The 23103-nt window shown below is 41.2% G+C and overlaps 1 protein-coding gene across 1 annotated transcript; it reads right to left on the bottom strand.

The window, feature by feature from the left end:
• Positions 1-4692: 4692 nt before the first annotated feature.
• On the bottom strand, positions 4693-19952 carry LOC109888656 (calretinin). The gene is made up of 11 exons (XM_020479822.2): positions 19743-19952; positions 15494-15570; positions 14731-14820; positions 14361-14441; positions 13240-13296; positions 12338-12415; positions 11668-11723; positions 11520-11559; positions 11289-11342; positions 6856-6927; positions 4693-6736 (listed from the first exon to the last, which is right to left on the bottom strand). Exons 1-11 carry the CDS (start codon positions 19834-19836, stop codon positions 6620-6622), a joined length of 816 nt encoding a protein of 271 aa, XP_020335411.1. The 5' UTR covers positions 19837-19952; the 3' UTR covers positions 4693-6619.
• Positions 19953-23103: the final 3151 nt, after the last annotated feature.

Here is a 23103-nt window from a genome sequence, read left to right as displayed (position 1 = left end):
ACGAAGAAGAGTTCAGTCTTTTTGAGTGCACTGTAGGTTTGGGAGTAGCATGTGATACATATTATTGGCCACTTGGTAGCAATACAGCCCCATAGCAGTTTATCAAATACAAGGTCTCCATGCAGAAGATTCCAGAGCCCATGCGGGTTTGTAAATGCTATTGTATTTATTAGCCCACCCAGTGTACTTACTGTAAATGTTGACATCTTAAATAAATTGATAATCAGCTCTTTATTGTCATTAAATATGTCACATTCAAAGATTGATTAGGTTGTACAGACCACAGTCCCAACGGCAATCAAGCATGCACAGCCTTACCTGGAATGCTTTATTTGTTGGTTGCATTCACTGAAAGTGTTACCATTGAAAAATAAGGTTTCTACCAATGCATGCCAATGGTTACTGTAGCTTACCATGTCCAGTCATTGCAGTGTCTTTCAGTGCTTTATCACTCAATTTTACAACAAAAAAATGTATCCTTATGATATAGAATATTAGATGCAATATTAGTCCATCGTTTATAACTGTGAAATAGATGTGTGGGAATGTTTGTAAATGCAATAAATGTAGAGATTCTCTCAATACAAGGGAGAGATGTTCGGTGGGCTTTTCTATGACTGAGTGATGAAATTGCAGATAACATTTTCATGCAGGAAGGACTAAGTGCATTCCGCTGTGTATAGCAAAAGTGAGGTGTGAGTTAGGGTTAGTGAAGCAAGAGTAAGTGTACTTCTATCTCTGAGAAGCCTCTCCCTTTCTTCCCCCATCTTGTATTTCTAGCTTACCATCACCCACACGACTTCCTCTCCTGTCTGCTTCTATATTAGTCTGCCTTTCCCCTCTGATTGAAACAGCAAGTCTGATGAAAAGGCCATTTTAATATTGTCATCTACAATCTGTGTGGAAAATGGAATGGATTTTAGTAAGTATAGCAGTGAAATGCTCTGATACCACAATCAATGAATGTGTGAACATAATTGAAGTTGAGAGAATATAGACTACTCCTGTTATATTATTGGATTTCCTTGTTGCCTTTGTACGGCACCATTATTATTTTGCATCTTGTATCTCACCACACAAGAAGCTATGTGTTGGGATGGCCTAAGTCCATAGCAAATGTATTACATTGCATTATGGGTTTGTGGGAGGATAGTCCCTTAGGATAAAGACTGGTTTGCCTGTGTGCAATTATCAACGATGCAGTGGGATGCTTAGAAATGCCTCTGTCATGTGCTGATGGCATGTTGTCAGTGTTAGATAACATTATTGACTTAATTTACAGTTTGTTAGTTGTCCTGTGCCGGTTCAGTGATTATCACTGGAATTGGGCCAGGCCTCAAAATGTTCCCAATATGGTTTTGTTTTAATTGGGCATTGCCTGCATCTGTCTATCAGCTTGCCCCTTCCCTGTACATATGTACGTCTTTCATTATTTAAACCATCTTGAGATTAAGCTTTTCAAACTTGTTTGTTTTACTCACAGGACCATCCATGTGTAGATCACAGGCAGCCGGCCGGTGGCACCTTAATAAGGTGAGGACGGGCCCATATTAATGGCTGGAATGGCATAAATGGAATGGTATCGAACACATCAAGTTTATTCTATTCCATTAACTCCATTCCAGCCATTACTATGAGCTGTTCTCCACTCAGCAGCCTCCTATGCATATATTCATTATTTTGTAGTATATTGCACAGTAAAAAGGCTAATTTGTAAATAGGTTCAGTATTTATGTCTTAGTCACCAGAGTGTGTATTGGTGTTTGTGTGTGTGGCACTCAGTGGATATATTGTAGGGAATCTAGGCAGAGACATCCATTCGATTAGTTATTTAATTCACAGGAGCTATATTTAAAGAGTACATCAATAAAACACCAAGTTTCCTTTCATACAATATATGTTTAAATAATGAAAGGTATCGTCATGTATGAAACTGTTCTCCCTTGTTCTCTCCATGTGTCTGATATCTAGTCATAATATCAGTTATTAGTTAAGATCAGGATGGTGATTACAGATTCAACAAAGCTAAAACATGTCTATGTGAATCTTAATGATAGATTGGTACTTTTGTTCACTCTTTTCATTGACATCCTTACATGTGAAACCTGTATGGAGATAAACATGGTCATCATGAATTTGGAATGCCTCTTTCCAAAGGAGACCTTGATGGGAGGTGCCCATGCAGATAGTAAATTGAGGTAACACTCTGACAAAAAAATATACAGTATACTAATATGGTCTGTTAATAAGCATCTCATAGAAATTACTACGACATAACGCAAATGCTCATCTCTGTGCATTACACACTGGATAAAGAAAGCCAGTCTTTTCCTGCAAAACATGGCTTTCAATTAAATATTTAAATAGTGATTATTAATTGATAGGAATTTCTACAAGCTCTGCTGTGAGAGAGGGAAGTTTTACTGCTGAATTATTGAACTTGTTTTAAAAGCATCTGCACACAATTAGAGGGGATTTTTACTAGAAATATGAAGTCGTGCTTCAGAAATACTGATAGAGGAAATTTAGGAATTTATACAAGTATTCTCTTGTCTGGTTACCAGTCTTTTTAGCTAACATTCCACTCCATGCCACTCCTGTCATTTGCCAAAAACCGGAGTGGCAAGGGGTGGAACGTAATACCTGAACAGAGACTGCAACCAGGCTAGGTATTCTCTTGTAATTATAAAAAATGTGTGAGTGTTTCTGTGTGTGGTTGCAGTACCTCCCTGATATCTGGTAATGACAGGGCTCTCTTTATTTGCTACTCATACACCAACTTAATCTTTATTAATACTAATTGATGTACTTTTTTCCAAAATCAATATTCAATTTAATGGATTATCAACAACATTTTTAACAACCGGAGTACTATGCAAGATATTCTTTGTGTAAATTCCAAGCACAAGGAGGTGTAGAGAGAGAGTAAGGTGTAGACCCCAAAAAAACGGAGATATTCTTAATCGTAATATATATTTTTTAATGCTTTCTATCACATCCTCATTATAACAGTATCAGCCAGAAAATGCAACATGTAAAATCTAAATGTAACAGGGTAATAATATAAGGATGAAACACCAGATATATACATAGACGAACTAGATGGTAATTTTCCATGAAGAAAACTTGTGGGACTTGCTTTAACTCTTTAAAAGTATTTTTGTGGTAGTGGAAGAAGTTTAAAACATTTTAATTAAGCTAATCAGTTAAATATAGTCAAAGCTAAATGTAGAAAAATAATCGGTCTGCTTACTTTGATATACTACTTTATCAACCTTATTTCCTTGGATTGTGGGTCAATTAGATCACACATTTCATCAGAAATAACTACATCCAGACTAAACTTTTATACACTCTCCTACTTGAATATCACAGTATATGACAACTGTAATAACAGATTACAGAAGGTAATGAGGCATTGTTGAAGTTTTAAATAAAACATAACTGTATTTTTTCACAACATATTTGGACGACAGCAGGATGTTCATTAAATCCTCTCTGGGCTGGAGGAGGATACATGGGAAGAGGGACCCACCGGCCAGAAAGGGGGAACCCCTTCCTTCAGAGCCCCTCTGCTCCCAGGGGGGGACACAAGTTAACTGAGCATAGCATACATCTGATAATCATTATTTGAAATGCAATTGTAGTTTAGTTTTTGTTTTACCATGAGCATGTAGACATTTAAAAATGTATTTTGCTTTCACAACGTATTTTGACTTTTGCTTTTTTACACTAACATGAAGGAAGAACTAATGCAAGCAGTGAAATGTGATACCAATGTTTTAGTCAAGATTCATACCTGAGAGATGTCTGAAGTGAAAATGCAGTACACATGGTTGTGATAGCTGTAGTACGTCTGCAGCACACCTGAATGGAGGCAATGTTGTGGATGAGAAATTAACACTGGATTCAGCCTGGTATTATTTTCTGTGGTAGCAGCTTGTATCAACCGTGCGTACCCTCTATCATGAAACAATGTCAAGATGGGCTTGCTTGACCTGGATAGCAGATCCTTGTTGAAGTTGCCACAGACGATGATCGGTTCAGTGCCTTTAAACTATGACAATGGAAGGAGTGTGTGTGCGTACTGGTTTTAATGTGTTTATTACTTCTTACCTGTAGAAAATAATAATTTTGGCACTTCAAACAGACTAAGTAAGCAGGGGCATTAATGCTCAGTGAGATCATATGTTGCTGTGGTAACCAGGGAGCTTTCAATAACAAAGTTACCTGACAGTGGGAAGTTAGATGAAAGGAAAATACAACTCAAAAATATATTTTGGCATTTGTTTCATTAGTCCACTGTTGATAGTCTAATTTGTTTTGCATGTCAGCAATCAAGTTTTCAAGATATAAAACTTTCAAAATACAGAAAGTGTCACAGTATGATAGTATGATATGATATAAAACACATGACACTTTATGCATTTTGAAAGTTCTATATCTTGAAAACTTGATTGCTGATATGCAAAACACTTTGGGACTGTAACAACAGTGGACTAAAGAAACAGATACAAAAATATACAGTCGTTTTTGAGTGGAATTTTCCTTAATGAAATCAGTTGATACAATTACTTAAACAGCTTTACCTCATGATTGGTAGAAGCTATTCCTTTTCTGATTTCCGTTTTGAAAAACTAGAATTAGAGGAAGTTTTCATATGCTCTGCGTTTTTGTCTAATTTGTTGTAACCTCGGTTACCCGAAACACATGTACGTTTGATTGGTAGAATATAATTATGTCCTAATTTCAGTTTTGAATATCAGAAAAGCAGACTTAGATATTTCATGTGCTATGTTTTTTTTTCAAATTTGTTGGGAAAGTGGCCTGAGTAGCTGATTGTGTCAAAAGCGACATTGTTTATGCCGAATAGAATACGTCTTTATCAATAAAACGTCACAATAGGGTGCAGAGCGTTCAATTTTCCTGCTGGGGGGCAAGGAGACCCCCGGCTCCGGAATTGTTAAATAAATGTTAACTATTTGGCTGTAATGTCATCACCTCTTGAAGAGCATAGTCAGAACTACACATTTCCGATGATTCCATGCAAAACAATTACGCACATTTGAGCTCTATCATCAGAGTTATACAGCAAGTAACTGCATCCTTTTCATGATCAGTGTTAGCTGATGTTTAATTTGAAAGCTATCGTACTGATATAAATGTTGTACAGTTGTCTAAACATAGTGTGTAAGTGGACCTAATGTACTTTTTTTCTCCAACCAACATAGTCCTACCTAGCGAAGTTAGCTAACGTTATCCCCTTTTCAACATTGTTTTTAAGAATGTTAAATCACGATTGCGACTACATTGACTGATGGACAACGTCAAATTGGTTAGCTAGCTAATAACACATCACGTCAATATGGCTAGTTAACGAGCTAACTTTCAGGGGATAAACTAGATGGCTATATCCAAATATTGTTTGATTTGCTTGCCATCTATAGGGGTGATGACAGTAGTCCAACTGACAACTTTACCACGAGGACTTACCGATCTAAAGCTCGTTCCAAAAGCCTAATTTCTGATGAAGAAAGGCTAAATGACACGTTATTTGCTTAGCTAGCTAGCCTAGCTACTTGCCAAATGGATAGACTACCCTCATGTATCTGAACATACATGATCGATTGATGTTTACTGATCATGAAAAACATGCAGTTACTTTCTATATAACTCTGATGATACAGCTTAACGTGGGATAATCGGAAATGTGTAGTTCTGACTATGCTCTCTCTTCAAGAGGAGATTATATTAAAACCAAATATTTATAGCATTTATCCCTTGAAAACGGCACGCAGTTGTCAATGGTTTTAGCGGAGTTGAGGGCTCCTTGGCCCCCAGCAGCCAAATCGAATGCTCTGCACCGTATTGTGACGTTTTATTGATAATGACCTATAGACTACTGGTCTCATAATGTCACAATGGGCCCATTTAGAATGTTGAGGAAATCCCTTGAAAGTTGATGGAGGAGGATAAGAAAAACAAAAAGCTTAATAATTTAAACAAGTATAAATGTTATCAAAAAGTTGTATAATAGCACACTATTCCAGGCCTGTCTAAGCATTTTAAAGTTTCTAGCTTAAACTGTGTAAGAGGTGTAGCGTTCTAAAAATAACTAGAAGTTAGAAATAATTATTGCTGTCGCAAGTCCCATTATGCAAGTCCCATTAATAAAAAGTCAGAAGTATGACAAAGATTTAGAGTGGGACGTTTGCTGTCGCAAGTCCCAATTAAAGGGTGGATTTGGGAGAAAAAGAGAAGAGGAAAGTCAAACCAAGCATTGAGAATAAATAATCTTATATTCATTTTCATTCCGCTCCTGTTCACATTGCAATCATAATTAGCAGAAGTACCTTTTATTATCTTTATTCATTTTGTTAAATGTAGAGTTTAGGGATTGAGCCGAAGGCAACGTCAGTCTGTAGGGAAGAGTGTCGACAGGGGTCATGAGGGAGAGCTGGTTTGTGCTTCTCAGTGCACATTCATTCAAAACTCATAAAGGGAATGCCCGGCACATGCACCTGGTTACAGTCGTCAGGCAGCTGGAGGTGGGTGTGATCTGGGGATGGGCAGATAGGGTCATGAAGGTCAAAAAACAGACAGCGATGGTTGTCAGGGTTCACAGCATGGGCTCCCTGCAGAGCACAATCTCCAGCTCGGAGCGGTACAGCTTGCCCCCGTCCGACAGGGCCATGATGCTCTTCTTGTAGCCAGTCAGGTTTTTGGTGTCCACCTCCTGAGAGAAGACAAGACACCCTTATCCATACAGGTGCTTCTGTAATGATGCATTAGAATGAGAGATTCAGCATTATGGGGAATTGAGAGATAAACTCCAAACCTTCAATATTATCTCACCTTTTTGTTCTTTTCATAGAGGTCACGCAACAGAGCATCGAGCTCCTGCTCATCAATGTAGCCATTTCCATCCTGGAAGGAAGAGGGGAAACATTTAATTGTATTTATTTATTTCACCTTTATTTAACCAGGTAAGCTAGTTGAGAACAAGTTCTCATTTGCATCTGTGACCTGGCCAAGATAAAGCAAAGCAGTGTGACACAGACAACAACACAGAGTTACACATGGAGTAAACAATAAACAAGCCAATAATACAAACAAGTCAATGACACAGTAGAAAAAAGAAAGTATATATACAGTGTGTGCAAAAGGAATGAGGAGGTATTCAATAAATAGGCCATAGGAGCAAATAATTACAATTTAGCAGACTAACACTGGAGAGATAAATGAGCAGATGATGATGTGCAAGTAGAGATACTGGTGTGCAAAAGAGCAGAAAAGTAAATAAAATACAGTGCCTTGCGAAAGTATTCGGCCCCCTTGAACTTTGCGACCTTTTGCCACATTTCAGGCTTCAAACATAAAGATATAAAACTGTATTTTTTTGTGAAGAATCAACAACAAGTGGGACACAATCATGAAGTGGAACGACATTTATTGGATATTTCAAACTTTTTTAACAAATCAAAAACTGAAAAATTGGGCGTGCAAAATTATTCAGCCCCTTTACTTTCAGTGCAGCAAACTCTCTCCAGAAGTTCAGTGAGGATCTCTGAATGATCCAATGTTGACCTAAATGACTAATGATGATAAATACAATCCACCTGTGTGTAATCAAGTCTCCGTATAAATGCACCTGCACTGTGATAGTCTCAGAGGTCCGTTAAAAGAGCAGAGAGCATCATGAAGAACAAGGAACACACCAGGCAGGTCCGAGATACTGTTGTGAAGAAGTTTAAAGCCGGATTTGGATACAAAAAGATTTCCCAAGCTTTAAACATCCCAAGGAGCACTGTGCAAGCGATAATATTGAAATGGAAGGAGTATCAGACCACTGCAAATCTACCAAGACCTGGCCGTTCCTCTAAACTTTCAGCTCATACAAGGAGAAGACTGATCAGAGATGCAGCCAAGAGGCCCATGATCACTCTGGATGAACTGCAGAGATCTACAGCTGAGGTGGGAGACTCTGTCCATAGGACAACAATCAGTCGTATATTGCACAAATCTGGCCTTTATGGAAGAGTGGCAAGAAGAAAGCCATTTCTTAAAGATATCCATAAAAAATGTTGTTTAAAGTTTGCCACAAGCCACCTGGGAGACACACCAAACATGTGGAAGAAGGTGCTCTGGTCAGATGAAACCAAAATGGAACTTTTTGGCAACAATGCAAAACGTTATGTTTGGCGTAAAAGCAACACAGCTCATCACCCTGAACACACCATCCCCACTGTCAAACATGGTGGTGGCAGCATCATGGTTTGGGCCTGCTTTTCTTCAGCAGGGACAGGGAAGATGGTTCAAATTGATGGGAAGATGGAAGGAGCCAAATACAGGACCATTCTGGAAGAAAACCTGATGGAGTCTGCAAAAGACCTGAGACTGGGACGGAGATTTGTCTTCCAACAAGACAATGATCCAAAACATAAAGCAAAATCTACAATGGAATGGTTCAAAAATAAACATATCCAGGTGTTAGAATGGCCAAGTCAAAGTCCAGACCTGAATCCAATCGAGAATCTGTGGAAAGAACAGAAAACTGCTGTTCACAAATGCTCTCCATCCAACCTCACTGAGCTCGAGCTGTTTTGCAAGGAGGAATGGGAAAACATTTCAGTCTCTCGATGTGCAAAACTGATAGAGACATACCCCAAGCGACTTACAGCTGTAATCGCAGCAAAAGGTGGCGCTACAAAGTATTAACTTAAGGGGGCTGAATAATTTTTCAGTTTTGGATTTGTTAAAAAAGTTTGAAATATCCAATAAATGGCGTTCCACTTCATGATTGTGTCCCACTTGTACAGTTTTATATCTTTATGTTTGAAGCCTGAAATGTGGCAAAAAAGGTCGCAAAGTTAAAGGGGCCGAATACTTTCGCAAGGCACTGTAAAAACAGTATGGGGATGAGGTAGGTAGATTGGGTGGGCTATTTACAGATGGACTATGTACAGCTGCATCGATCGGTTAGCTGCTCAGATAGTTGATGTTTAAAGTTGGTGAGGGAAATAAAAGTATCGAACTTCAGCGATTTTTGCAATTCGTTCCAGTCACTGACAGCAAAGAACTGGAAGGAAAGGCGGCCGAATGAGGTGTTGGCTTTGGGGATGATCAGTGAGATATACCTGCTGGAACGTGTGCTACGGGTGGGTGTTGTTATCGTGACCAGTGAACTGAGATAAGGCGGAGCTTTACCTAGCATAGACTTATAGATGACCTGGAGCCAGTGGGTCTGGCGACGAATATGTAGCGAGGGCCAGCCGACTAGAGCATACAGGTCACAGTTGTGGGTGGTATAAGGTGATTTGTTAACAAAAAGGATGGCACTGTGATAGACTCTATCCATTTTGCTGAGTAGAGTGTTGGCGCACCAGAGCTCCAGTGCTCCCCCACAGCCCGGTCCATCCGGTGCCTCCTCCACGCACCAGGCCTCCTGTAGGTCTCCCCAGCCTGGTGGGTCCTGTGGCAGCCCCATGCACCAGGCTGTCTCTCCATCTCCTCCCTCCAGGTTTTCTCTCGAGGCCAGAGCCGCCCGTCTGTCCTGAGCTGCCAGAGCCGCCCGTCTGTCCTGAGCTGCCAGACCCGCCCGTCTGTCCTGAGCTACCAGAGCCGCCCGTCTGTCAGGCGCTGCCAGAGCTGCCCGTCAGTCAGGAGCGGCCGGAGCCGCCCGTCAGTCAGGAGCGGCCAGAGCCGCCCGTCAGTCAGGAGCTACCGGAGCCGCCCGTCAGTCAGGAGCTGCCGGAGCCGCCCGTCAGTCAGGAGGGCCGGAGCCGCCCGTCAGTCAGGAGCTACCGGAGCCGCCCGTCAGTCAGGAGCTACCGGAGCCGCCCGTCAGTCAGGAGCTGCTGGAGCCGCCCGTCAGTCAGGAGCTGCAGGAGCCGCCCGTCAGTCAGGAGCTGCCGGAGCCGCCCGTCAGTCAGGAGCTGCAGGAGACGCCCGTCACTCAGGATCTGCCGGAGCTGCCCGTCAGTCAGGAGCTGCAGGAGCCGCCCGTCAGTCAGGAGCTGCCGGAGCCGCCCTTCACTCCGTCGCTGCCGGAGCCGCCCTTCACTCCGTCGCTGCTGGAGTCGCGCTTCACTACGGTGCTGGGGGAGTCTCCCGCCTGTCCGGCGCTGCCGGAGTCTCCGGTCTATTTGGGGCCCGCTGTTAGGGTTCCCAGTACAAGGTCAGCGCAAGGGTCGCCGCTCCAAAGGCGCCACTTAAGTGGGCCAAGACTATGGTGGAGTGGGGTCCACGTCCCGCGCCAGAGCCGCCACCGCAGACAGACGCCCACCCAGACCCTCCCCTATAGGTTCAGGTTTTGCAGCCGGAGTCCGCACCTTTGGGGGGGGGGGGTACTGTCACGTTCTGACCTTAGTTCCTTTTTTATGTCTTTGTGTTAGTTTGGTCAGGGCGTGAGTTGGGGTGGGTAGTCTATGTTCTTTTTGCTATGTTGTATTTCTGTGTTTGGCCTGGTATGGTTCTCAATCAGAGGTAGCTGTCGATCGTTGTCTCTGATTGAGAATAATACTTAGGTAGCCTGTTTTCCCCATTTGGGGTGTGGGTGATTATTTTCCGTCAGTGTTTGCTCCATACGGGACTGTGTCGGTTTCCATTTATTCTCTTATTCTTTTGTTTTCTGTGTTCAGTTATATTTCATTAAAATTATATTATGGACACTTACCACGCTGTGCATTGGTCCGATCCTTCCTACTCCTCCTCAGAAGAGGAGGAGGAAAACCGTTACAACGCACCTTGACATTTCACTCATGAATCCAAAATATGTCTTGTATATGGCTGCTCAAGAGCAATAACTTTAAATGCATAAGGAGATATTATGGAGAGGAAGGGCCATGGCACTGAAGATACCGTGGTGTTGTGTTTCTTTGGGAATTCGGGGGAAACAGGCTGTCTTGGTTGCGGGCTGTCAAAAAGTTTTATTTCTCAAAGCTCTGTGCATTTACATTTTGGCACTGTAGCCATGTTAGTTTTCAGTTGACCTGGTGTGCTTCTTACTATCGCCAGTCTTTTTACCCATAATCCCATAACAGTGACAGCGGCTGCCAGTGATTCAGCTGCAGGGGGAGGTTGAAACAAACACTGAAATAATTATGCACGTAAATGTTTGATGCATATCATGTCTACACTGGCGGTGTTTCATTTCTAATTGAGTGTCTACCCCAGTCCTCTCAGCAAGCCTCTAGTCCAGACATCGGCACGCAAATATTTGTTCAACTTAAATACCTCTATAGCAAACTGTATCATTTTAGAATATCCAATCACATATCTAAATGTACCTTGTCGTAGAATGTGAAGATAGCACTGAACTGCTCAGAGGTCAGCTTGATATCCTGTAAAACACATTCGGAAATAACAGAGCACCGTCATTTTACTGGGTTAAATAGCAAATTAATGATTGTGTTAGGAAATATCTAATTATCATGTTGCTGGTATGTTTATTAGCCAAAATTACTGTGAAAACTACATTTGTTTGAAGGGATTATCAGTTCCTCTTGCACACTCCTCACCTGGAATTTCAGTAAGAAATTTTCCTGAACTGGGAGAAGCCTTAAAAGAGAAGAACAGAATAATTTCCATGAAAAAACTTGTTAGGAGTGTTGGATGCTGAAGGCACACATGAAATATAAAAATGTCTTCTTAGTTGCTGACAGTCACCTCGCCATTTCAGACAGGCCCAGCTTCCCATCTCCGTTTAGATCAAACATCTTGAGCTGCAGAGAGAGAGAGAGAGAGAGAGAGAGCGAGAGAGAGAGAGAGAGCGAGAGAGAGAGAGAGAGAGAGAGAGAGGGAGAGAGAGACATTAAAGCATTGGGCCTTCTGCAGTTGTGACGGCAAGTTTGGCTCTTCACACATTATTATTTTGATTTACCTCTGTTGGCAGTCTGTTGTACATACAAGTTGCTAGTCAACTCTAAGATTGGTAAAGATTGGTTCTCTCCCCAGAGTAATTCAGGTCAAGCTTTAGGCCTTGAGGTTGAAACAGGTGTTTGCACATCTGCTGTAGGAACACACAACCCATAGGACATTGTGAGTCCCACTCCCAACCACTCAACCACATAGCAACCACCAGCATGACGGGACAAGAGTTACATACAGTACACTCTTAGAAAAAAGGGTTTCAAAAGGGTTCTTCGGCTGTCCCCATAGGTGAGCCCTTTTTGTTTCCAGGCAGAACTCGTTTTGGTTCCACGTAGAACCCCTTTGGGTTGCATGTAGATCCTGTGGTTGCATGTGGTGCAGGATGTTGGTTACTTCTCAAATAAGTCTGTGAGGAAGGGCTTGGGTACAATACAGGAAGGGTTTCATTTAGACTGAAAAGACTCACTATTGTCTGTGTGTACTCGTGAAGCTTCTGGTCATCATAATGTCTGTTGGCTTTCTTCAGCAGGTCTGAGAGGAATCCCTGTGGAGTGGAGAAATATGAATAAACTATAATTGACTAATAGGTCAAAAACAATCCTATGACCTTAGCGAGCCTGGCTTGTCTATACTTTAGCCCAGAGGCCCCAGTTATTGGTTTCCGTCAGTTATATAAGTATTGGCTTACATAGAGTTGGAGGTATCACATACTTTCTCAGATCCTTTATTGAAAGAAAGGGTAATGCTATCTATCACTACCAGCTTGTTTTACAGTAAGACCCTGCTTATAAGACAGCAGAAAATACTTTAGAAATGAATTACAGTTTCAGACAATAGCATAATGGGTGGTATTACAAGTCATGATTTGTATAGTGTCCTCGTCTGACAGCCACTGAGAAGAGAGGAATTTGCATTGTCCCCATTTGCCTCACTGCATCAACACAACAACTATACCTGCAAGCATTTGGGTGTTGGTTTCTAAAGATTAATTTACATTGTAAAGCATAATGATGCATCTATCTCCTTGTTTTCTTATAGCTGGATCGAATGACAAGGAGAGATAACTATTGACTATGGTTGGAACTCTACCATAGTTTGTAAAAGGACCTACTGTAAATGTCTCTTATGGATGGGTAGTCATTTCCTGCAGTCAAATGACTCATGGTTTTGTCTTCTGTGATGTATATGAAGTGTAATATTGGGTTGCAAACTCAAAATGTAACACATTTCAACTGTATCTGACATGGTACTTGTGTCTTCTTTTTCTAAGCCCCTTTGATTTCAAATTAGATTTGTTTAAGACTACCAAGAAACACTCTGTGTGACCCTGATTTAGCCCACTGCGGTGAAACAAGTGAGAAACCATACCTTCAGTTCATTAGCTTCAATGTACCCACTGCGGTCTGTATCGTATCGTCGCCATGCCTATATATGCAAATACAAAGTCACACTCATTAGAAAGAAAAAAAATAGACATAGCCAATCACTTTCTCCCACAGTAGTACCAATCACTTTTTAAATGAGCCACCTCATTCCTCCACTCACAATCAAGCACACTCTAATGTTCTGTGACACCAAAGCAATCGAACTGGATTGTATTAATAGGATTGCATGGGACATGCATTAATTACTCTCTGGCGGGACAGAACATTTTTAAAAGAAGAGGAAGAGCACAAAAAAATCATATCCAATTTCTGTTGCTGGTAATTGTTAGCTTTTTCTTCCTGTAATCACACTATGATTCTCATGATACTTTCTAGATTTTCAATTCCGTTCTCCTACACATTGTGAGAGGGCAAGGATAGAGAAATGCATTTTAATTAATGTTTTAATCTAGCAGCTGTCCCTGATTCCAGAAAGTGCTCTTATCAAAGATAGATGCCCTCCCTCTCCAGGTCTATGGAGAATTACAGCAGCACATCTATAATATATGACTCTGAAAATAGAAGTTTGTACTTCCTCAATCTATCCTTTTAAATGCCTTCCCTACCACACCTGGTGATGAAAAAATATTCATTTTCTCTTTCTCATTTCAATGTTTCTGCCTTTGACATAATGGGTGTCCATTGGGTGGCTGGGTGGTCCCTCCTGTTACTACTGATAATCAAACTCTCTCCATTCACACTATGAGGACTAATCTGACAGAGCTGTCATGTGTCTCTGAAATTGTCTGCTCCATGAGTGAGTGATTGTGGCTTTCCACTTGGCAGAGGACACATACAGTATGACAGAGAAAAATTATCTTTGAGTAGGATTTGTTTTTGCAATGTAATTGCAGTGCAATTCAGTAATATGATTTATGTATGATTTGGGCAAGGCCAGGAATCCTACATTTGGATTGTTATTGGATTTAATTGCTGTGTCTAATTGTTGTTTTTCATTCTGCCTTATTACAGTAGCTCTATATTTCCAATCACAACAACACACATAAACAGCCTGTACCCGTCTTCAAATTCTTAATACTCAAACCATCTATATTCACCACTTACTGCCATGAATTCAGAACTGGATCCCACAAACTCTCTGAAGCAAAGCAGGAAGTTTTCCTCTGTGGGCAAAATCTGAGCTAGCTGGAGAAAGAAAGAAAGATTAATGAGGGGGAAAAAATTGAAAACTTTTGTTTCTCTGTGTTTGATAGTGTGAAAAATACTGTGTTAGATGATAGAATCTTATCTCTTAGACAAAGATTACTTGAATAAAGCATCGAGTCATCAACAGTTTCAGAACACATCTACCGTAATAATGTCTGATTGTTTCTGCATTGATATGCAAACTGTCTGAGATCATTAAGAATAATCCTCACTGGTGTATTCAAATCCTCAATGACCTGAAATAGGAAATGGAAAAATGTCAGCTCACCTCAGACATCTCAATTCTCCCATCTGCATTCTTGTCAAACTTTTGCATGAACTCCTTCATCTTCTCTTTGAAAGTGGAGTTTGATGGGTCCTGTAAAACATGCACAAATACATCCAAATACAGTTTGTCATGACATAAACATCAGTAAAGATCAGTTGTTTTTTAATGCAAACCGTCCTCTCATGTTATAGGGCTGTGGTCACTCACATTGTTGTGACAGAGCTAGTTTTAGATGTTAGTGGTTGTTACACTGGGCAGACAGAGATTGTCGCTCTTAAACAGACAACCCTCCCCTCCCCAGCTAAAGGGCTTGTCATGTTCTAGTCACAGACTTTATGCAGCTCCATGGAGTTTATGTAACATGATTACTGATGCTCTTTGATTCCTTTGTTGTACACACACGAGATGCGATAACAGAAACATTATTGTGCTGACTCCTCCCAAGAAAAATGATATTTTCTATCTGTGGGAGAACTCTCTGGAGAACTTCATTTTGATGTTGCTTGAATAATTAATTAGCACTTGGTTGGACAAATCAGTCACATTTTAATTACTGCTAGTGGTCCAAACTCAGTCTTCGGGACCTAAAGTGGTGCACGTTTTGTTTTTTTCCCTAGCACTACACAGCTGATTCAAATAATCAACTAATCATCAAGCTTTGATCATTTGTGGTGCTAGGACAAAAACAAAAACATGCACCCCTTGGGGTCCGGAGGACCGAGTTTGGGAAACTTTAGTCAAGGTCCAGGGATCATTCCCTTACCACTCCGGCCCCTTTCCGTGAAATCTCCAACTCCCTGAAGAAGTTCTCCAGTTCCTTGCCCTCGATATAGCCATTGCCTGCAACAGAAAAAAACGGTGATTTGACCAATCATCCCAAGATTGTATCTAACATATAGGTAGACTGTGAAGCATCAAATATCCCCATGTTATATACAGTATAGGACCACTGTGAAATGTGCATAAATGTGAGATTATACATACTCTTACATTTTATAGCAAATTAGGCCAATACTTCCCTGTTTTACAGCAATTTTTTCAAGTTTATCTTGCTTACTGGCTGATTGGATGGCTGGCTCAATGACTGACATTATAACTAGCTAATTTGTTGTCCAGGTGGTTAGCATGCTGCGAAGTTGGCTCTGGCTGATGTAATTGGCGAGATAGCTTGCACCCAAACCATGGAAATTGCTTAATTAAATCCCTTGAAGGGGTCTCCCAGTCTTGAAATGCACCACTACTCTCTCTCTCTCTCTCTCTCTCTCTCTCTCTCTCTCTCTCTCTCTCTCTCTCTCTCTCTCTCTCTCTCTCTCTCTCTTTCCATCTCTCTCTCTCTCCGTCTCTCTCTCTCAGTCTCTCTCCGTCTCTCTCTCTCCGTCTCTCTCTGTCTCTCTCTCTCTGTCTCTCTCCGTCTCTCTCTCTCTCTCTCTCTCTCTCTCTCTCTCTCTCTCTCTCTCAGTCTCTCTCCGTCTCTCTCCATCTCTCTCTCTCTCTCTCTCTCTCTCTCTGTGCCTCTAATTGCGTCTTCCAAAGTCTTTTAAGTCCAGTTATTTGAAAAGACAATGGGGAAATCTCTGCCTGGCATGAAAGTGTAAGAAATCAATACAGTAATCTCAACTTCAAATAAATGAGGATTTCCCATCTGTGCCTAGTTGCACCCTTGCCAGGACTATTTGGATGTCTATAAATAATGGTTAAAGAAATTATAGCTTTAAAAAAGGCAACACTAGTGAGATGGTTATTATAGTGGCTTTTGACAAAAACCAACTATGCATTTCTTATCAGTGTCACGATTTAAATGTCTTACAAATGCCTGTGTATTAATTTGCCTGTGGATTCTAGTGACATTTGCAAGTGGCTGAGTAGCGATGTCTCTGGGGAAGCAGCCAGTATGATATTTACCAGAAGAACAAGTATATGTCATTATGAACAAAGAACATTTGCATTTTGTGACAGCCCTGAATTTGTCTGAACCTTCTCAGTGCTTCTCCTCCCGATGGGATTACACAGAAAACATGATTTAATCCATATAGTGCGGATTTAATCCTACCAATATCATCATGAATATGAACTTTGTATAGCTATGTGTTAGTAAATCACTTAAGCACCAACAAGCTGGAGTTGAGCACGTACAGCTGAAGACGGAAGTTTACATACACCTTAGCCATATAACTGCGTGGTCCCATGGTGTTTATACTTGTGTACTATTGTTTGTACAGATGAACGTGGTACCTTCAGATGTTTGGAATTTGCTCCCAAGGATAAACCAGACTTGTGGAGGTCTAAAAAACAAATCTGAGGTATTGGCTGATTTCTTTTGATTTTCCCAGGATGTCAAGCAAAGAGGCACTGAGTTTGAAGGTAGGCCTTGAAATACATCCCCAGGTACACCTCCAATTGACTAAAATTATGTCAATTAGCCTATCAGAAGCTTCTAAAGCCATGACATAATTTTCTGGAATTTTGCAAGCTGTTTAAAGGCACAGTCAACTTACTGTATGTAAACTCCTGACTCACTGAAATTGTGATACAGTGAATTATAAGTGAAATAATCTGTCTGTAAACAATTGTCGGAAAAATGACTTGTGTCATGCACCAAGTAGATGTCCTAACCGACTTGTTAACAAGACATTTGTGGAGTGGTTGACAAACGAGTTTTAATGACTTCGACCTAAGTGTATGTAAACTTCCGACTTCAACAGTATATTGCAGAGAATGCTGTGTATGATAATGTGACATATACAGTACACTAGCCCAGAGTATGTAATGCAATGTCCCATGATCTTTCAATTATCTACTCAGACCCCAAAAGTAAATATTTCATTGGAGAATTTCCATCCACAATGAATGAATCCTGAATGTCTGTCTAAACAATTGTGGCAATAGAATGTGGCCAACTGTATTGGTTTAGGTCCCACTTTGTGGCCACAGACATGTCCAACATGATCTGATATTAGCTTCCTATTTATTCTTAAAAGTAAAGGTATCCCTCAGAATGTAACAACTTAATAGTAGCATTCTACTGTTATGCAATCAGAATGCATTATAAGACTTGATCTTATCCTATCAGCCATTTTGAGTCTTTTTTTTTTACATATAGAATGATATGCCATTAGTTTACAATTACTAGGCTAATATCATTAACACATGCTGAGAAACATTGGCAATCATTATGGTGTTATGTGTTTCACGTGCCAGTACATTTGATGAACTGTTCAAAAATACTATCTGATTACCTAATCCCCACAAGACTGGTGGATTCTGATTTCGAAGCCATGCAGAATCTACAAAAGAGTACATTATAACGGGACTACACTATCATGTCAAGTCTTACATTTATAACTGCATCATAATACACATCTGAAACGTCAATATCAGACACACATTCGTTAGGTATATACAGTAACTCTGTGTGTTCTCCATAGCAAAAATATTAATTTAACATTTTTTTGTGCGCCTAATCATTTCAGCACCATGGACAACGACGAAATCGGTATCCCAAATTATCTGGACTAGCCCGTTAGGCATATTTGCACCAGAGCAGAAAAGCACCCCGTAGGCCTACTCTATCCGTATGTCATGTTGTCTATGCAGCAAATGCTCAAGCCAGAGAGACAGTGCAGTATATGCCCTATAGGGTGGAACCACAGCACCAATCCCTGTTTGCGCTCAGAGAACATAAACACCCAGAGGGAACGTATAGTGATCCAAGAGACTCCTCGCGTTTGGAGGATTCTCATTCCGCTTCAACAACTGGTCGGGACGGAATGTGCAGTTAACACTATTAATGGGGGAGGATGCCCAGATGATGCGAATGGTAATGAGTGTGGAGGGGCGTGGGCTCGTGCGCTTGAAATGAGCTGAGAACTCATTATATACCATATAATACTGGAAGTATACAGTAACCTGTCTCCGTTTTAGTTGGGATTTAATCTGTATCGTGAATTACACTAATTTAATACTATTGAATCAAACTTTTTCATGCCGAAAATGTACGTATACAGTAGGAATTTGATTGACCAACTTCCTCCTCTTTTCAAACATTTAGTTATATTTTAGACGCAACTTTCTAAAGCAGGATTCCAACCATCAATGACCATCAATGATGATGCCTATGGAAACTGTCCTGGGTCCTGACACCATCATCCATTTTTTTATTTTGTTTAATCCTTTATAAAACAATACAGTTGGATAATATGGCTAGTTTATTTAAGTATTCAGTTAGGTTGTAAATGATTAGGCTAAGGCCTATACAAAAGTGTAACTTATTGTGTGGTTAGGCTACATATGTTTTAAGTGGACGACGGACCGTGGCACACGCCCATCCTTCCTTTAGCGCACGGTGCACTGAGGTATGGACTAGCCGTCAGATGCGTATTGATCGACCAAACAGACTGATGTACATTGTAATACTGATGTACTACATTTATCTGATTGGATTATTGTAATAACAGAATAAAAACCATGCATCCATACAATCAACCTTTTTAAATTAAACATTTCCACGAGCAATTCATACACAGTAACCTATTCTAACATTTCTAAGGATATAATATAGTGGCCACAATTAATTACCTTTATTTATAAATAATACTTTTTAACAATCTCAACAGTAACACCAGGAGTTTTCTAGCTGCTTTCCTACCTGTCAAGCACTTATTTTCTTTTCCACACAAAACGAAAAAAGAAATCGACATTCAAAACATCCAGCGGATTAGACCGTACGATTTTTCATCTTGGACAAAAGTTATGATATACAACACTTTTTAGATAACGCTATCCCAATATCCAAGCTGCATCTTTAAAAAAAACGAATAGCCTTGTTTAGCCTATGATATTTTCTTCTTGTAAACCAAAATATGTGATGGACTATTTATATCCTATGTCACCTACTCTATTCGACATGTTAGTTTACATTTATATCTGCATTTGAAACAATACCTAGTTTTTTTTGTAAATGCTGCGTAAAATTCAAAGTAACATTTTGGACAACTTTGCTCTCCGGTACTGACCGTCGGTATCGAAATGGTTCCAGATGTCGATGAACTGGGTGGCGCTCAATTCCGCCAGATGAAGGTGTGGAGGCTGCTGTAGTTTGTTTGCCATCTTCCCAACAACTTTTCCTCCTGTGCGCTAGAATATCCCGTGCAAACTTTTTCTCTGTAGGTCCACAATCCACACTGTAACAACCCTGCGCGCTGCCGGAGCTTTTAAACCAAAGTAGAGACTGCAGTTCCCATATAGTCATGCGGGTGGCGCAGTGACACCAAGATCAACGCCCCCACACATCCATTCGTCTGTGTTCGGCTGCTTCTGCGAGGTATCATGCGGAGAGGGATGTTTAATTAATAGTCCGAATGCATCCAAATAACTTCAATGGACTGAACCTTCTGTTGCTGTTCGGGTTTTGAACTCTGCCACCTCGAACCAGATTTCTAGGCTATTTGGTTTAAATTATGTAAATCACAGTGAGAGTCTGTGCAGGAATTGTATTGCTCCATGTGCAGAAAGTGCATCAAATTCCCTCAATGTATAATTTCCTTCTTTTATTTTCATTGTCAATGTGCATGCATGTCGAAGATGGATTGGCATTGAAAATTGTATTAATCCTTACTGTGTGTTTAATTGTTTTCAATAGACTTCATGGACACATCTGTGTTTACAATCACAGTAGGATAATCTGGTAGCAAGGAATTTCCAAAAGGCTTGGGTATTATCCTCAGTCAGGAGAACCAGAGCCCAGGGAGGAGACATGTCTGTGCAGTAGGACTGAGGAGCATAGTAGTAATTATGGTAGTCTTACTTCTGCTGTACAGCCACTGCACTGCATGCAGCTGTTGCATGCAAATCAAATCACAGGACGGGCTCATAGTCATCACTAGAACAGAATAAATGAAATGCTATCGAATGCAGCAAACACATGTTTTCTATGTTTGATACCATTTCATTCACTCCATTCCAGCCATTATTATGAGCCGTCCTCCCCTCAGTAGCCTCCTGTGGTGTATGTTTCTGAGGGGCCATGGAAAGCACAGTTCAGGCGCCCTGTAACACACTTTCCCTCAAAGCCAAGCACTGGTTTTTACTTTGTGTTGTGAAAGAACAAGATTAATGGTGGACTCCACCTTGTACATTATGGAATGCAGGGTCACAAATGTTCTAAAGCATGTCAGTAGAAGCTTTGAATGGGTTTTCAATCACCTGCTCTGAGGTTCCAGGACTCTGACACCATGTGGTCTCGAGTTAGAATTATTATTTTTTGCACATTAGGTGGAAGCATCTGTTTCTGTTCCGAATAGACACCGATTTTTAACTACTGTACCCCTGATCTTTTTCTGGCCAACATCACTATCCACATCTGTTTCATAGATTCATTAAACCGAAGTTAATTTGAATGGTACAAATCTGATCATCGTGATTGTGCACTGTAATCTTCTGAGTTTCTCAGATTTCGGTAATGTCAGACCAGTGTAAGTTCTCTGTAAAATAAAAATGGTTGCACAGTTTGTAAATGTCAGATTCTTCCTTTTCAGCAATGATTCAAGCACAAAGTGAACTGTATTAGTGAGAAGGTAAACTTGTCTTACCATAGTCGGGTAGGCAAAAGGATAAGGTGCTTTAGGCCTAATACTTTTTTTGAACTAAATGACTACACACATTAGGCTACATTTATTTTCCATGATGTGCTATGTAGGCCTACTGTTGATGTGGTTATTGCGCCCTCTGCCTTTAATTAGGTGACTAGGCTAAATCAAATCAAATGTATTTATATAGCCCTTCGTACATCAGCTGATATCTCAAAGTGCTGTACAGAAACCCAGCCTAAAACCCCAAACAGCAAGCAATGCAGGTGTAGAAGCACGGTGGCTAGGAAAAACTCCCTAGAAAGGCCAAAACCTAGGAAGAAACCTAGAGAGGAACCAGGCTATGTGGGGTGGCCAGTCCACTTCTGGCTGTGCCGGGTGGAGATTATAACAGAACATGGCCAAGATGTTCAAATGTTCATAAATGACCAGCATGGTCGTATAATAATAAGGCAGAACAGTTGAAACTGGAGCAGCAGCACGGCCAGGTGGACTGGGGACAGCAAGGAGTCATCATGTCAGGTAATCCTGGGGCATGGTCCTAGGGCTCAGGTCCTCCGAGAGAGAGAAAGAAAGAGAGAAGGAGAGAATTAGAGAACGCACACTTAGATTCACACAGGACACCGAATAGGACAGGAGAAGTACTCCAGATATAACAAACTGACCCTAGCCCCCCGACACATAAACTACTGCAGCATAAATACTGGAGGCTGAGACAGGAGGGGTCAGGAGACACTGTGGACCCATCCGAGGACACCCCCGGACAGGGCCAAACAGGAAGGATATAACCCCACCCACTTTGCCAAAGCACAGCCCCCACACCACTAGAGGGATATCTTCAACCACCAACTTACCATCCTGAGACAGGGCCGAGTATAGCCCACAAAGATCTCCACCATGGCACAACCCAAGGGGGGGCGCCAACCCAGACAGGATGACCACATCAGTGAATCAACCCACTCAGGTGACGCACCCCTTCCAGGGACGGCCTGAGAGAGCCCCAGTAAGCCAGTGACTCAGCCCCTGTAATAGGGTTAGAGGCAGAGAATCCCAGTGGAAAGAGGGGAACCGGCCAGGCAGAGACAGCAAGGGCGGTTCGTTGCTCCAGAGCCTTTCCGTTCACCTTCCCACTCCTGGGCCAGACTACACTCAATCATATGACCCACTGAAGAGATGAGTCTTCAGTAAAGACTTAAAGGTTGAGACCGAGTTTGCGTCTCTGACATGGGTAGGCAGACCGTTCCATAAAAATGGAGCTCTATAGGAGAAAGCCCTGCCTCCAGCTGTTTGCTTAGAAATTCTAGGGACAATTAAGAGGCCTGCGTCTTGTGACCGTAGCGTACGTGTCGGCAGGACCAAATCAGAGAGATAGGTAGGAGCAAGCCCATGTAATGCTTTGTAGGTTAGCAGTAAAACCTTGAAATCAGCCTTTGCTTTGACAGGAAGCCAGTGTAGAGAGGTTAGCACCGGAGTAATATGATCAAATTTTTGGGATCTAGTCAGGATTCTAGCAGCCGTATTTAGCACCAACTGAAGTTTATTTAGTGCTTTATCCGGGTAGCCGGAAAGTAGAGCATTGCAGTAGTCTAACCTAGAAGTGACAAAAGCATGGATGAATTTTTCTGCATCATTTCTGGACAGAAAGTTTCTGATTTTTGCAATGTTACGTAGATGGAAAAAAGCTGTCCTTGAAATGGCCTTGATATGTTCGTCAAAAGAGAGATCAGGGTCCAGAGTAATGCCGAGGTCCTTCACAGTTTTATTTGAGACGACTGTACAACCATTAAGA

This window comes from Oncorhynchus kisutch, linkage group LG4 (genome assembly GCF_002021735.2).
Source record: "Oncorhynchus kisutch isolate 150728-3 linkage group LG4, Okis_V2, whole genome shotgun sequence".
In the NCBI taxonomy this organism is placed as follows: domain Eukaryota; kingdom Metazoa; phylum Chordata; class Actinopteri; order Salmoniformes; family Salmonidae; genus Oncorhynchus; species Oncorhynchus kisutch.
Note: the sequence above shows the minus strand (reverse complement) of the source record. Positions and strands in the feature narration are given on the sequence as shown.

Bases quoted from the DNA above. Each gene is read 5' to 3' on its own strand.
- LOC109888656 (XM_020479822.2), bottom strand. From the start codon at position 19,836: ATGGCAAACAAACTACAGCAGCCTCCACACCTTCATCTGGCGGAATTG. The intron at 12,416-13,239 runs GTATGGTTTCTC...TCCACTCCACAG, and splicing joins TTGAAGCTAATGAACTGAAG to GGATTCCTCTCAGACCTGCT. The intron at 11,724-12,337 runs GTGAGTCTTTTC...CTCTCTCTGCAG, and splicing joins ACGAGTACACACAGACAATA to CTCAAGATGTTTGATCTAAA.